At 47.4% G+C, this 15,091-nt stretch overlaps 1 protein-coding gene and 1 long non-coding RNA gene across 3 annotated transcripts; one reads left to right on the top strand and one right to left on the bottom strand.

Moving 5' to 3' along the window:
* The first annotated feature begins 82 nt into the window (after positions 1-82).
* BRAT1 (BRCA1 associated ATM activator 1) lies at positions 83-8,467 on the top strand. 2 transcript variants are annotated; one of them, XM_063171747.1, is made up of 13 exons: positions 83-324; positions 835-989; positions 1,772-1,916; positions 2,728-3,112; positions 3,203-3,322; positions 3,803-3,894; positions 4,143-4,261; positions 4,761-4,947; positions 5,073-5,146; positions 5,732-5,834; positions 6,115-6,213; positions 7,186-7,364; positions 7,559-8,467. In XM_063171747.1, exons 1-13 carry the CDS (start codon positions 147-149, stop codon positions 8,282-8,284), a joined length of 2,562 nt encoding a protein of 853 aa, XP_063027817.1. In that variant the 5' UTR covers positions 83-146; the 3' UTR covers positions 8,285-8,467. The 2 variants fall into 2 exon arrangements, with proteins under 2 accessions (XP_063027817.1, XP_063027816.1); XM_063171746.1 differs by having other exon boundaries at positions 1,769-1,916.
* LOC134426607 (uncharacterized) lies at positions 4,941-9,214 on the bottom strand. Its single transcript, XR_010030004.1, has 3 exons — positions 9,135-9,214; positions 7,336-8,354; positions 4,941-6,311 (listed from the first exon to the last, which is right to left on the bottom strand). It is a non-coding gene; the product is annotated as an uncharacterized LOC134426607 (long non-coding RNA).
* Positions 9,215-15,091: the final 5,877 nt, after the last annotated feature.

Here is a 15,091-nt window from a genome sequence, read left to right as displayed (position 1 = left end):
CGCAGCCACCGCCTGACCCTGGAGCGCGCCCGGGTCACGCCCCCTGACCGGCCACTGGCCACGCCCCCGCTCCGCTGGCCACGCCCCCTTTGCGACACTCGCGGTGCGGCCGTGCTGGCCCGGCTCGGTTCGGTTCGGTCCCGGCCATGTGCGACCCCCAGTCCCGCTTCGTGGCCCGGGCCCGCCGCCGCTTCGCCATGACCCGAGAGTGCGCCGTGCTGCTGCCCGGGGTCTGCGCCGCCCTGGCCGACCCGCGGCAGCCCGGCCTCGACGACACCTGCCTGGAGAAACTGCTGGACTGGTTCCGCAGCCTGACGTGGTTCGGTGAGCGCCGGGGGCCGGTCCGAGGGGAGCGGAGATCCATCACGGGATCGCAGAGTAGTTCGGGTTGGAAGGGAGCTCCGAAGGTCATGCAGTGCAGCCCCGTGCCAAGGCAGGGTCACCTGGAGCAGGTGGCACGGGAACAGGGGTCCATGTGGGGTTGGAACGCCTGCACTGCTGTCTGAGGTGCTGTGACACCCGAAAATGCCGTGGGTACACCCGAACTTATCAGTCCTAGCAGCTGGCAGGGCTTAATACAAATATTGTATTTTAATAGAAAAACCCAGAAGGCTTCATTCAGGGAAGAGATGTGTACAGGTGCATAAAGCAGTCTGATGGAACTGATACACACAAGTTGTCCCTTAGCACCTGCAAACAAAGCAGTTTTGCTTTTGAACCGCTCAGCTCAGGGAACCGCTTTAGTGAGACAGGACAGTCCTGGCAGTGGGACTCTGGAAGCTCTGCAGAGCTCAGTCCTGGCAGTGAGCTGATGTTTTCTGCTGTCCTGGGCAGACCCCACTGTGGAGCTGGTGCAGGACAACCCGTGTCTGACAGAGCTCCTCAGCTCCATGCTGGCCCTGCCCGATCCCAGCCCTGGCATCCTGTCCTTCACCCTGCAGCTGGCCGGGATCCTCGCCTCGTCCGAAAGCCGCTTCCAGCACCTGCAGGTGAGCTGGGTACCAGTGACCCGGGTACCTGCTGCTGTGTGTCTGTCTGCTCCTTCTCTATGCACAGTCCCTAAAAACGTGCACGTTCTGCTTAGTAAATTTATGACTTACATGGAACAACTCAGTAAAAGTGATTCAACAGCAAAGACCTACCATCACCATTCCTGTTTAATTCTCGTGTACAGTTGTTTCTCACTTCTGTCTCACCACAGCAGGACTGTGAATGCTGATGGGTAGTGCTTCCCATTGTAGTTGAAAAGAGTGTATGGGGTAACCCAGCTCTGGGTTGGACTCTATGGAGATCTCTGCCAACCTAGTCATTCTGTGAACACTTCACAGCAGTCACTGCACAGTACTGTATCCCAGGACAGATCCTGCAGATTCAAACTGCACTAACAGATGTCATTTTCCCTTCCTGGTAGGTTGACAGGAAGTTTTTGATTCCCTACAAAAACAAGAGAGCTTTTTAAAGCAGTGCTTTCTGCACCAGGATACATTTTAGTACAAAACCCAAAAAGCTTCATTCAGGGAAGAGATGTGTACAGGTGTATAAAGCACTCTGATGGAACTGATGTACATAAGTTTTCCCTTAGCACCTGCAAACAAAGCAGTTTTGGTTTTGAACACCCTGGTTTGTCCATATGTTACCTTTAAGCGTGAAATTCTGAACACTTACGATACTTGTAACAAGAGCAGGTTTCACCGCAGCGCTGATACTCTTGACTGGCACAGAGCAGCCCCTTTTCTCCCTGTTCACTCTGTTTTCTGCCCTGCCTCAGCAGGAGAAGCTGCTGGGGAGGCTCTTTGGCCCGGAGGGGCCGCGGGGCGGCGCGGCGTGGGAGGACGCGTCGGTGCGCAGCGCCTGGCTGAAGGGTGTGCACAGCATGCTGCACCACCTGCCTGCCCTGCACTGCCTCTGCTCCACGGGTGAGTGCTGCTGGGGCTGCCAGCTCCCCTCCCTGCTGCGCCCCGTGCTGGGCAGGATGGGTGTCTTGGTTTATTTAAGGTTAAAGTGAGCCATTTGTCCAAAAAAAACTGAGTCGTTGAAAGGTGTTGGCTAAGTTAGCTAAGCAGTAAGTTAACTTTTGTTAAGTTAGTTATGCATTTGGCGTTTTCCTCCAAACACTGAAGGTGGTGCTCTTTTTAAAGGGGAAAGAATCTTATAAAATTGCCCTTATAAAATTAAGAGCTATCTGTATTCTTATTTGTAACTCCTACTAAAGGGTACATTTCAGCATGATTTGAGTGCAGAAAAACTAAGCAGAGGCTCATTTCACTTGCAATCCTGTTGTTGTGGAGGTATGTAAATTATGCTGTTAGCACCAATTTTAGATACCATGTGCAGAGGGGTCTAAAAGACTGGATTGGTATTAAAGTGCAGCACATGCTGCTGTCCCTGTGGTGGAAAAGTGGTGCTGATACTGCTGTTCATGTTTTTCCTACTGGTTATGTCCAGAGGTGGTACAGGCTCTGTCCATAAATACACCTTGAGTGTGCTGTCAACTCTCCTAATGTTACTGATGCTATATTGAAGTCTGATCCTGAGTTATTAAACCCCTCAGGATCTGAAACAATTTCATTTTCTTCTGTTTGCTTGTTCTTAAGGACTGATTGACTTTGAGTAGAGACTACAAAATAAAGTATGAGAAAGCCCCATCACCACCATTTAAAGCTGTGTGGTACCTGAATTAGAGTTGGTTTGTTTGCTGCTCCAGTGACTTGTTTTGTTTTCCCACAGGAGGCATGGATGTGATCTTCACTCTGCAAGGGGATCCCAGCCTGTTTGTGGCTTCAGCTGCCAGCCAGCTCCTGGTGCACTTGCTCACCTTCTCCCTGGAGTCCGAAACATCCAAAGCTCTCAGTGCCAAGGAGTGTGACTGGCCAGGCTGTGCCCAGATGATTGTAGAGCACATCAAAGAGTCCCTTCAGTCCAGCTCTGCCCCTCACATTGAGCAGTCCCTGAAGCTGCTGAGCAGTTTGTTTGGCAGTTGTTTTGGCAGTTGCTATGCTGCATGGACTGAGGTCCTTTGGTTGGACATAGCAAAGCAAATAGAATCCTTTCTGCTGGAGGAGACTGTTCAAGCCCAGCCCCTGCTGGCCAATCTTCTGCTGAACGTGGCACGGTAAAGATCTCATGGCACCTTGGAGCCTGTGCTGAGACAGATCTGTTTGCCACCCTGGGATGGGTTACACTTACACTTCTCTCTTCTCAGATCCCCTGCATTTTGTGGCACTGAAGGCAGCTTTTGGGCATTAGTAACTTCTGCTCTGGAACACTTCACCCCAGTACAAGCAGGTCTTCTGGCAGTGGGACTTCTGAAGCTCTGCAAATGGTAGGACTTAAAGCAATGAAATTTCTGCACTGTGCAGGTGTTTCTGTAACATAATTCCCCTTTAGGTAGTGAAAAAGCAGCAGAAAACCATCAGATGAGTACAGCACATACAGATACTGATTTACAGGCTAAAAACACTTTTGTTCTAAACTAGAAGGACACTTTTGTTGACAAGATATGCCTCTCTCCCAGCCTCCTTACACAGGATCCCACTCTCTATTTGCATTGATAAAGCAATAGCTTTATCAAGCTTCTCTATAGCTTGATAAAGCTGCTTCTAAATTCCAGAGCCCTTTCTCCTCTGCTTTCATTTAGCATTGGAAGCAGGCTCAGATTGTGATACTGCTTTTGTTGCTCTGTCATTGCTGGCTTGTTTAAAAGCCTGCATGAAAGTCATTATCCTGCTCAGCATTTGGGGGCAAGTATTTGGAAAGGGATTGAAGTTTTCTTGTGTTGGTAACTGCTGTTTCCTCCTTGAAGCCCACAAGATGTCAGGATTCAGGCACTGACTGTTCTGCTTCAGCCAATGGACTGTATTTTGAGAGCAGCCTCCCAGCCTCTGGAATGTGCAGGTACAGTTGTGACAGAAAAATTAGAGGCCATTCTGCTTGCTGGTATTTTAAATGTCTGGTGCAGCCAAAACTGGAGGAAAAAGAGTAGGAGAAGTCAAGGACAGTAGCAGTGTTTGTGTAAATCTTACTGCCAGTTGCATTTGAATGCATGTTTACACTACATCAGCTGAATATCTTGGTTAGCTTTAAAAATCACAGACTTTTCTATTCATTGACAACCTGAGCTCTTCCCTTTTTTTGTCCTCTAGGTTTGCTGGATGAATCTGTCAGTGATCCTGCCACTGTTGAAAGTCTTCTGTCCTCCAAGACATCCTGTGCTGGTCTCCTGTGTCAGACCCTCACCCACCTGGAGAAGCTGCTGTCTCTGGTAACATTCAGAGAGGGAAAAAAAGAACCTAGGAATCAAAGTGGTCCTTGAAATTCAGTGTTAAGATGGTTGCAAACTTTTTCAGTAGAGCATAACAGAATGTGGAGAGGAGTTGGCAGTGAGGGTTTCCATATTTTAAGGAAATTTAGCACAGTAGGCTCTAAACAGGAGAACAAAGATACTGAGACTCTTAAAGAGGGACTGCACTTAAGTTTTAAATTTTTCTTGGTGAGCTTTGTTACCACGCCTTACTTGTATTGCAGTTATTCATCCTGGGAAACACAAATTGAGCTGCTTTCCCAAGCAGTCAGAAGAATCTCTTTCCGTCTGTGCAGCAGTTCTTGGAAGAGAGGAAGATCATTTATTTGTAGTTATTGACATTGTGGTACCTTAAGAACCCACTAGAAGTTCAATTTTTGCTGCCTTCTGACCCAGAACTGCTCTATATTGAGACTGTTGCTGGAAACTCTTTTCTTCTCTTTTCTTTCTCACCCATTAGAAACATTTAAGAGTGGATTTGCCCTGTGTGTCTTTGCTGCACTCTCTCATGACAATATTACAATTCTGCAATGGCTTCCTGAGCCCAACTTCTCCTCTGGGAAGCACAATCAGCCGGAATCTGATCAACTGCTTCAGAGTGCAAAAGTCAGCCCTTGATGTCCTTGCAGCACTCTCAGAGAAAAAAGGTGAGTTCATCTTTGCTTCCTTATCCAAAACAATTTTACAATTCTGTGTCTTTGTGTATTTCAGCAGGGATTTGGCTGCTCCATCTCTCAGTATTGGCCCTTTGGGTTTGTTTTCTCTGTTTCAGAGTGTGACACTCTCATAGGAAATCTGTTTGATGTCCTCCTGGCATATCTGCAGAGTCCAAACACCAGCCCTACTGTGAGTACAGAACTAGGGAGAGATCCAGGTCTATCCATGTGCCCCAGTGGGGTGTAATTCCCATAAAGGGTCTGACTGCAGGTGTTTCTTAGCACACTTTGTGTTAGAATATGTAGGACACTTGTCTTGTCCTGGGTGGCTTGCAGAAAATATCTAAAATTGTAATGAGCAAGTAAATGACCAGTTCATTGAGGGTTCTTGAGAAGACAGGAGCCATCATGTCTAAGAGTAGCACTGACATACTCAGCTTGACATGGTCATGAAGTATTGAATGCTTTTGATCAAGGGGATTTGTTTTTTTTCTTGGTTTAGTTTTAATGACTCTGGTGGCAACTGCAAACCCAAAGCTGGAGGTATAGAACTTCATAACACTAAGCTGAACACAGGGATTTTCTAGGTGTTTGTTAGAAATTGTATTTAAGCACCATTTTTTTTGTGGCCGGCTTCTTAGTAAGGAGGCATATGCACTTTTTACTCTGATAATTTCTCTGTAAGTTTGAGGCTAAAATTAATTTTACTTTTAAAGGCATAAAGGCAGCACTGTGTCCCCCTGTAGTAAAGTCAATCTGCTTTACATTGCTTCAGGTTCTAAAGAAAACCTTTCAAGCTACATCCAAGTGGTTGGTGCACTTGCAGGAGCTGTCCTCCTCCAACAGCCAGGGGCCACAAACTGAGAAGATTTTGGAAGGTAATGAAGCTGTTCCAGCTGGGACAAACAGCAGCTAGTGGCACACATGAAATCTGCTCCTGCCTACCCTTCCTGCTCAAAGCACTGGACTCACTTGTTCACAATTATGTTGAATTTAAGTTTAGCTGCGAAGTTCAGCTTTGCAGAGCTCTGGAAGAAGCACCCAGCAGCAGCAAAAGGGATTGTATGAGATGAAATGATGTAGAGCATGTACAGTGAGTGTTTCAGTAAGGTTTGTTACCTTTCACATTCATTCAGATTTGCCACTTGCCTTTTACAGATGTGCTGGTGGTGCTGCAGAAACGTTTGTGCAGTCCTTGCTGGGAAGTCAGAGATTCTTCCCTGGAGTTCCTCACTTCCATGGTTAAGTGCTTGAGAGGTAAGTGCAAAGCTTTACCAGTTCAGATTTGAGGAGTATTTCCTGTAATGCTGTGAAAGTCAGGCTGGTGAAGTATCTTCTGACCTCTAACTGGAGGGCTGAGAAAAGAAAGAAGTGTCAAGAGTTTTACTCTTAGATCATGATCAAAATCTGACAAAAATATTAATATACTTACCCTGCTTTTTTCTCTTGAGCTCAGGTTGCTGTACCTGCCTTAGTTTTGAGTTAAACTGAGGTGTTGAGACTTGTCTGTCAAGGCAGGTGACAGTGCTTAATGGCAGATAATACTTTCTGGTTTTCAGTTTGCTCTGCACTGGAGTCTGGTTTCTTTTAACAGGCTAGGGGCTGGCCTTTAGGAGGCTAAAAGCCTAGACCTGCTTTATATGCTTGGGATTAATTACTGATTTTCTGCTTTACTGATAGCCAGGCCTTGCAGCAGGTAGCACTGAGGCAAAGCTGATTTTCCTACAGCAGCTCTCAATGTTGGAAGGGAGGGGAATGTTATCAACTGCTGTTGTCCCCAGGTCACAAAGGAAGTATCCAACATGCTCAGCTGCATTAGCACTTTACCCTGCAGCCCCTCTCAGTGCTGCAGTTACTTTGTTTTCTCTGTCATATGCCTGACAACAGGAAAGGGAGACTTTTTTGTCTTCCTTTAAGCAAAGGCATAAATTTGATGAGGCTGGAACCATGTCCCCACTTGCCTGCAGAAAGCTTTTTCTTGCTGTTAAAACAACTCTAAGTGCAATTTTCCAAGTTCCAATGTCTGTCAGGGCTTGACTAAAAGCTGCTGGGAGAGGGGGAGCCTTACACAGAACATCTGCCTGGTCCTGCAGCAGCTCCTGTCCCTGGAAGCTGTCCCTCTAGGGAGCAGCCATCCTTGTGCAAGGCAAAGGGCCGTTTGCATTGGAAACAGCTTCGTGCTCAGAGGGAATAAAATCCCACTTCTCTGGATTGCTGTCTTGTTTACAGACCAGAAGGAGTTCAGGCAGTGTCTCCTGTCCTCTGAGGTGCTGAGGCTGACAGAAAACCTGCTGGAGGACCCAGAGAGCTACGTGCGAGCGAGCGCCGTGACTGCCGTGGGACACCTGGCCCCCATTGCCTGCTTTGCTCCAGACTCACCTGTCACAGGCAGTCAGTATAACAGAGAGGTAGGATAACCTTTTCTGCATGAGCAATTCCCATCAGTTTACTGCTGTACTGCTTATAATTTTCTTCCCAAGTTATCTGCTGATGCAGGCAGGTTGCACAGCCAGTAATGAGAAGATTTTTCACCTCTGCTGTTTTTGTTTCTTTGTGTGCTCCTCCCCTCACTGTGCTTTCTCTTTTGTCTTTTTGCATCCAGAGCCTCGTAGCAAAGCTTCAGGAAATCTTGTCAACAGACTCAGAGGGCTTTCCTAGGAGGGCTGTGATCAGCATCTTCACCAAGTGGCTGAGAGAAGGCTGCACAGGTCAGCTGGAAGATACAGAGCACTTTGTCTCTAGAGTCATCCAGACTGTGGAGCATGACTTAGACTGGGAAGTCAGACTCGGTGGTTTGGAGCTGGTTGAAGTTTTTTGTAGCCAGACCGTTTGCCAGCTCTCCCAGTGTCCCTATGCTCCTGTCACCTCTGCAGTCCCCAGTTCCACCCCTCAGAAGGAGCTGCTGCAGGTGTTCTGTCGAGCAAAGCTGTTTGGGTTTTTGTTTGGCTCTTTGTGTGACTGTGACAAACCCGTGGGGCAGAGAGCCTGTGATGTGCTGGTTGGCCTGAGAGGCCATTTCTACCCCATGAGTACTTTGGAGAACCCACAGGAGATTGAAGATTCACCTGCAGGACGTGGCATTGCCTGGCTACAGAGGACACTAAGACAGGGTTCTCTGGCTCAGAACTTCCCCGTGGATGGTGATGTTGGGGTGGATTTCCAAGATCCAGAGAGCATGATGTTAGCTTTGGGTGCAATAGACTTGCTGGAGCTGCATGATGAGCTAAATAAAAGTAGTGACCATGTGGAGGAAAGCCCTCAGTCCCTCCTACAGGACATCCTTGCTGCTGTGGGGACCATAGAGGATAATGAAGTTGACTGTTATTGAACACAGCCTTTGCTCTGAGGGAGTAGTGCTCAAGCAGTTTTCTTCTGGAGGAGAAGGATGGTTTTGTTACCTGTTAAATGGGATAGAAAATCTTTGCTTTAATACTGATGAATATTTTTTTGTTAAGTGTCATTTCCAATAAACTGATGTTTCTTTTTCAAAGTAAAAACATTAAGAATGGTATTTGTTCTTTTTTTTTTAAGTTATTGTCTTTTAAGAAAGCACCAGACCATGCCTACATAAGGAAGCATTTAAAAAAACCAAAAGAGTGACTGAAAACAAACTGTTGCAAGCTCTTTTTAGAGCCAGAGTAGCTACAACTGATGGAGACTGGTTTAAGGGACACTTGTTTTGACCTTTCAGTATTTATTCTATAAACAGAGCTCTCAGCTTCCCTTGTGCATTTTGAGGTCTAGAGCAGAAAGTGGCATTTAAGGAGTCAGAAGCTGATCATCCTTGGCATTACAAATTTTCTCCTGTAGATCACAGACTTGTTTGATCTCAGCAGTGACACCAACAAGCTGACTTTGGTTTTAATTGAAGCCAGAAGCAAGTCCATTTTGCTGATTCTTTTTTCAAATGCTCCTATTTTTCATTCCTAAAGTACTCAGTTTCCAACTTTTGAGAGAAACTTACACCTAAAGATTTTTCAAGATAAATTCGATCTGTGATTAGCTTTGGTAACAACTAGAAACCAGCAGACATAGTGTGAATGGCAACATCATTTTTTGAGAAAAAAATGCCAGTTTTTTAAAAACTTGGGGAAGACTGCAGTTGGCAGCTTGCCCCAGTACCTTGCCATGTGCTAAAAACTCTCTGCAACCCAGAAAAACCCCAAAGCAAACAGTACCTTTAGCAGCAGATCAAACCATGGTGGGTTGTTCTTTTCCAGCAGGTGTTACTGAGCATCCTTCATCCTCCTGCAGCTGTGGAGAGGCAGAACATGACACTGATTTTGGGGCTGCAGCATCTGAAGCAGTGAAAGGACTGCACAAATCTCCCTGCAGGAGGACAATGGACTGAGGTGTGGTTTGGATCTCTTGCTGCTGAGGCTGAAGGTTTGCCCTGTGCCTTTTGAAGGAAGCAGCACACTTGCCTCTTGCCCTGTGCACAGCTTTATGTGTGACAGAGCCCCTGGGTTTTGTACCAGCAGCTGTTTTTAGGAGAGAATAGCTCTGCTTCTGACACACAATTCCACCTGACCTGGGTCTACACCTGGCAAAAGACAGAAGATACTCAAATTCAGGACTTTCCCTGTCACTGCATTCATCTCAGAAGTGGAAGGGGTTGGTGAGAGAGCAGGGATGTGCTTTTAGAGGTGTGGAGTGCTTGTGGAGTTGCAGCAGCCCTGTCTAGTGAAGGCACTGCAGTTCCAAAAGCAGCACTGTGTGTTGACAGTAGGTCAGCTGTGCTCCAGGAGAGGAGGCAGCAGCTTGCTGGGTGAGCCCTCCCTCCTGCTCAGCAATTCTTGTCATTTCAGGACTCTGCAGTTCAGGAGACTCCAAGGAATTACTCAGATAGCAGCAAATTGGAAAAGTGAGTTGTTACAGAAGGAAAACTCACTGCTTATTACCAAGGTCTCTCAACTCCCAGCCCTATTAATTTTTCATGGAGCTCCTTTTTCTTTTTAATAAGCTGGGGTGAGGGTGACATGATGTTTGTAGCATCTGCCTAATTGCAGTCCAAAATTGTGTTTATACACTTGGACACTAAAATCCAAATGTACAACAAGCTGGGGGGGGCTCCTTACCTTTAGAAGGGGCATTTAGGACTTGATTCCTCTTTCATTAAAAACAGGACTCCACCTCCAGCAGCTCTGTGACAGTCCTGGCTCTGTATTTCTGTCTGTCTGAGCTCCCTGCTTTACCTTTTGTTTTTTCTGTGTTTTCTCTGTGTTTTCTCCCTGCTTTACCTTTTGTTTTCCAGTGACAGTGGAGTGCCCCTGACACTGAGGTGCTGGCACTGCCATGCTGCCCCTGAGAGCTGGGAGGAACAGGAAGGGTCAGGGACATCTGGGCAGAGTGTGGAACAAATGCCAGGGCTAGAGAGATTAAAGGAGATGAAAACAAGCTAAAAACTCCACAATTCTTTCTACAGAAAAAATTGGGGTGGGATTTTTGAGCTACAAAGTTAATGAACACACACCAGCAGCTACTGATCATCCCTCGTGCTGGGATACCTCTCTAGGATGCCCATCTTCACACACTTGAGGACTCATACAAGCCCTACCCCACTTGCTTACACCCACAGCTTATTTTAAACCCATTTCTTACCTACCCAGGGTGTTTTTGCACCTCCACAAGATCCTTATCCCAGCCCCAGAGCTTCCTGCTGGGTTAAGAATTACACTCTGTGCCAAGTGCTGCCAAGGAGCTGTGGTCATGCTGCACCTGGGGGAAGGTTGGCTCCCAAGGAGAACAGCCCTGAGCTACTCTGGCTGCCAGAAACCACCACCAGCTCACTCTGTCACACAGCACAGCAGAGCAGGGGCTGCCTGGCCTGTTCTAATAGACATTTTGGGATGGATTTCTCTGGAAACTCCAGCATTCATCCCATCAGAGCTGTAGCTGTGTTTGGTTCAGGCACCACTGGGAGTTTTCCCAACACCCACAGAGCTGATTGTGCCAGAGGCTGTGGCCACACATGAGCCTCAGTGCAAGAGGACAGAGGGCTCAGGACTGTCCTTTGTTTTAAAACAAAATAGCTGGCAGGAGAAATGCAGGTGGCATTGACAAAAAATATCACAGTTTTAAAAGATTGTGTCTCTGGTGGCTGGTGCTGTGAAAGAAGAAAATTTCAAAACTCATTTCAGCTCTTTATCTGCACAGGGGCAAGGCCAAGTTGTGTTCTCTGATCTGTACACAGGTAGGAAATTCCTAGAGTTGCTTTCAACACGTTTCAACAAAGCTCTGAAGAGAGGATTTATCCTTTAACTGCTCAGACTCAGACACCACAGAGAATAAGCATCTTTGGCTCAGCCCTGCACTAGCAATGGCTTATTGAAAGCTGCCAAAGAAATGGCTGTTAATTTTCTGGTTTAATACACTAGACATTTACAATACAAAGAATATTCTTTGCCTAATTACACTAATTGTACAACTTAGTCAAAAATGGGCCATAAATGTCTAGGGCTGTTGCTTCAGCTTAGATATACGTGATCTGTGATTACAGATCCATTTGTGCACATCTATGCAATTCCTTCTATCCTCTGATAAAATCTGTTCTACCTTTCAATACATTTTCATCAAGGCTTCCAAAAACCAGCGTGCATTAGAGAGGAACTCCTCAAAAAGCTTCACTGCAGAAGATCTCAGCAATTTACAATGGAAATAGATACCAGCAGCAGCAGCTCTGTGGTCTGTGTCATTTCCCCTCAGAGCTGTGGGTTTTGTCTTCTGCTGAGAAATAAAGCAGCCCTTGAGCAGGGCCAGAGCTTGGGCTGTGTCAGCCCTGCTGCTCCAGGGGCAGAACAGCTCCTGCCTTTAACCTCGGAGCAGCACACACAGAAATGGGGTTTGGGGGAGCTCTGTGTTCTTCTGGACAAGGCAGAGCAGAGCTGAGGATGTGCAGCTGTGAGGAAACACACCCTGGGGCTCTCCTGAATCCCTCCAAGGGAAGGGGGATGAGCAGCCCTCACCAAGGGTCCCTGCAGAGCTACAGGTGCAGATACACAACTTCAATTAAAGCAAAATGAAATGAAAGAAAGCAGTGTTTCTATCTGTGGTACCAATGCTCACTCTCTGCCCAGAGCACACCAGCTGAAGGTGTTTATTTACATTATAATGAACATATAACAGGGCTCCCTTCACACCTCTGCCTCCAAAACAAGCCCATACAAACCAAGTTACTCCCCACTTGCCTGGCTGTTAACCTCCATGCCGGGCAGGAACCCAATGTCTGGGATAGAGGGTGCACCCACCTCTTTGAGAGACATTTCTTAGTTAGATCAGACCAGATCAGGTGTTAAACCAAGACCTTAACCAGTTCCTGTAGCGTGTTAGAGCTTGAACTGTCATAGGTCTGATGCTTTTTCCTCGTTGTCAGTGCAGGATAGGTGAGAATTACACTCCAGAGACAGAGAACTTCAGTTTTCCCACCTCATTATCTTTCCCTCCTCACATTTCCAGTCTCCATTGAGCCCATATTCCTGAGCTCTCTGTGCTCACAGACAGCCAGGCTTGCCCAGGCTGGTCCCTCCTTTGTGCACTCAGATTTGAGCTTTGGCCCCAGACCAGGCTGGGCTGTGACCAGCACACAGGAGCTGCAGAGCCAGGGCTGGCAGATGGTGAATGCAGCCTGCACATCTTGAAACACGACCTGGCCCAGCCAAGGCAGCTCCCAAACAAACCCTTATAAAGCTGCATTAGCCATCACACATGAAATCTGATTTAGCCCTTATAGGCTGGGGCACAGGTGAGTCCTAAAATCCATCACTCTTGATAACAAACACCCTCCACGGGACTGATCTCCTGATTACAACTCTCATTACGTGCCAACAACAAAAAAGCTGCAGTTAAAACACAAATGGCAGTGGTTGCTAAGTGACAGCATCCATCACAGCCCAGAGACAAACAGCTGTGGCTGCACAGCAATCCTGCTCTGTCCATATAATTGAGGATAAAAATGCTGTTTTCATAACTGTCCAGTAACCTTAACTTTGACCCAACAGAGTATTTTGTGCTTTAGTTTCTGACAAAGAGCCCTGTGGAAACAAGGCTAAACCTTCCACTGAAACCAGTGGAAGTGAATTTGATTCAAAATACCTTTAATATTGCATGCTCTTTCAACATATTTTCTTCCCAGTGAGGTAGTGCACAAGACAAACATGGTTTTTTCAGTGAAATGGCCCATTTCTGAAAACAGAGAGCAGTGGCAATATTTTCAGTGAGGGCCACGTGAAACAACAACAAAATCAACAAACCCCCCACTTGTCAGCTTCTAAAGGGAACCTGTGGGCTTTGTTCAACACTGAGGCTTTCTGCAATGTTTGGAAAAGATGACTAGATTTCAGAGCTGTAAACAACATTTATCCTCGTAAATAAAGTATCTAAACTGTAAATTTAAAATTACATGAAATGATGGTTGAGTGGTTCAGGAGCCTGAGGTCCAGCAAGGCACAAAGGGAAAGGGAAAGCAGGGGTGGGAGTGAGGTGCTTAAGAGCTGGGTGATAACCCTTGGAGTAGAGAGACCCTAATTAGCACAACTGGCAGCTCAATGCATCTGAGGAAGATGATTTAGGGGAAAAAAGGAGGAAAACCAGCTGCACATAGCAGTTTGCTCACCCCAACACGCTGCAATAAAACCTGTTTGGGGCCGTGCTGGCAGCTGAGACAAAGGGAGGGATCTGGTGGTGTCCTGTGAGCAGATCTGGAGTGAGCAGGGCAGGGCACACGCGGTGCCCAGCACAGCAGGAATGCAGCAGCAGCAGGGGCACCCAGCCTGGCCAGGGCACTGACACTGACACCATGTGCCCTGCCACCGTGTGCTCCTACCCTGAGCAGCAGCTCTGAGACTGCTCTGCTGATTATACCCTTCCCTGATGAGTTCTCTGCTGCTCCATCCACAGAAGCCTCAATTCCCAGTGCCAGCAGTAACAGATCTGCCCACAGCTCCAAGAACACACGAGCTCTTCAGCCAGCACGGTCAAAGCTCAGCCGAGTGGATAAAGCCAACTTGACTGCTGCCCTTGGTCACCATCTCCATGTCAGCATAGGAAACACTTCTATTTTGCACATTACACCAGAGTAAAATGTGATTTTTTTCCCCCCCCTCTATATTTTATCCATACACAGAGCACTTTTCCTGGCTGTTCTCATTGCTTCACCACAGTCAAGAAACGGAGCGTGCCTTGCACTGGTGTTAAACCCTGGGTCTGTTCTCCCAGTCCTGCAGCACAGGGTGAATATTGCAGCGCAGACAAAGGTCTGCCTCTCCAGCAGCTTTAAATCAGGCAGCTCCAAGGTGCAGAGTGTCTGCCTGGCTGCATGAAGGGCACGTTCCCCATGTGTGCTGGCGGGCACACAGCTCAACCTCCCTGCTGCCACAGCCATGGCATTGGGAGGGATGAAAAGAGAAGCCTCCTGTCAGCGTAATTCCTCTTGAGAACTTCTGCCCTGTAGGGATCAGCCTTGCCTTCCTTCCTAGTTTGGGAGCATCTTCCCCGCCCTTTATTTATTTCAGCGAGATCAAAGATTCATCTCCATGGAAACGTCTGAGCTCAAAGAGTTTTTGCACTACAGCTTTGCATCCTGCAGGGCTTGGCACCGGGTTCTGAAACAGAACCTTTGAGATAATCAGCAGTCAGGTGTCTCCAGAAATGGCTGGAACAATAATCAATAACCTGAGCAGTGTGGGTATGTGTGTCACTAACACAGTGGAGTGGAGCTGCCATTCCACAGTGGAGTCTCTGGCCCATGAAGAGCACATGAGGGACATTGACATAAAGTGCCAGCACCTAGAGAGCAGATGTCCCCATATCTGATATTTGATAGGACACCAGAGCCACATGGGCAGAGCTGCTGGAGCCCACCACTGCCCACCCTGTGCTGCAGCTCATGCCTCAGAGGAGGTGGCTGCAAAGCTGCTTGGATTTACCCAGAGGAAGCAGAGAGTGGCCCAGCAAAGACCTCATGAATTCTGCATTCAAACTGCTGCCTCGGGGCCAGCACTGGCTGGGGCACTGGGTCTGTGTCATTCCAGTGATTTCCCTCCCAGTAGCTCTGAGCTCCAATTCCTCCAGCACAGTCACTCCTACAACTAGTTCCCAGGAGAGGGGAAATAAAAAAAATTAAATAAACCAGACATGT

Source organism: Melospiza melodia, chromosome 18, assembly GCF_035770615.1.
Source record: "Melospiza melodia melodia isolate bMelMel2 chromosome 18, bMelMel2.pri, whole genome shotgun sequence".
In the NCBI taxonomy this organism is placed as follows: Eukaryota; Metazoa; Chordata; class Aves; order Passeriformes; family Passerellidae; genus Melospiza; species Melospiza melodia.
The sequence above is the reverse complement of the archived record's forward strand: the minus strand, read 5'-3'. Positions and strand labels throughout refer to the sequence as shown.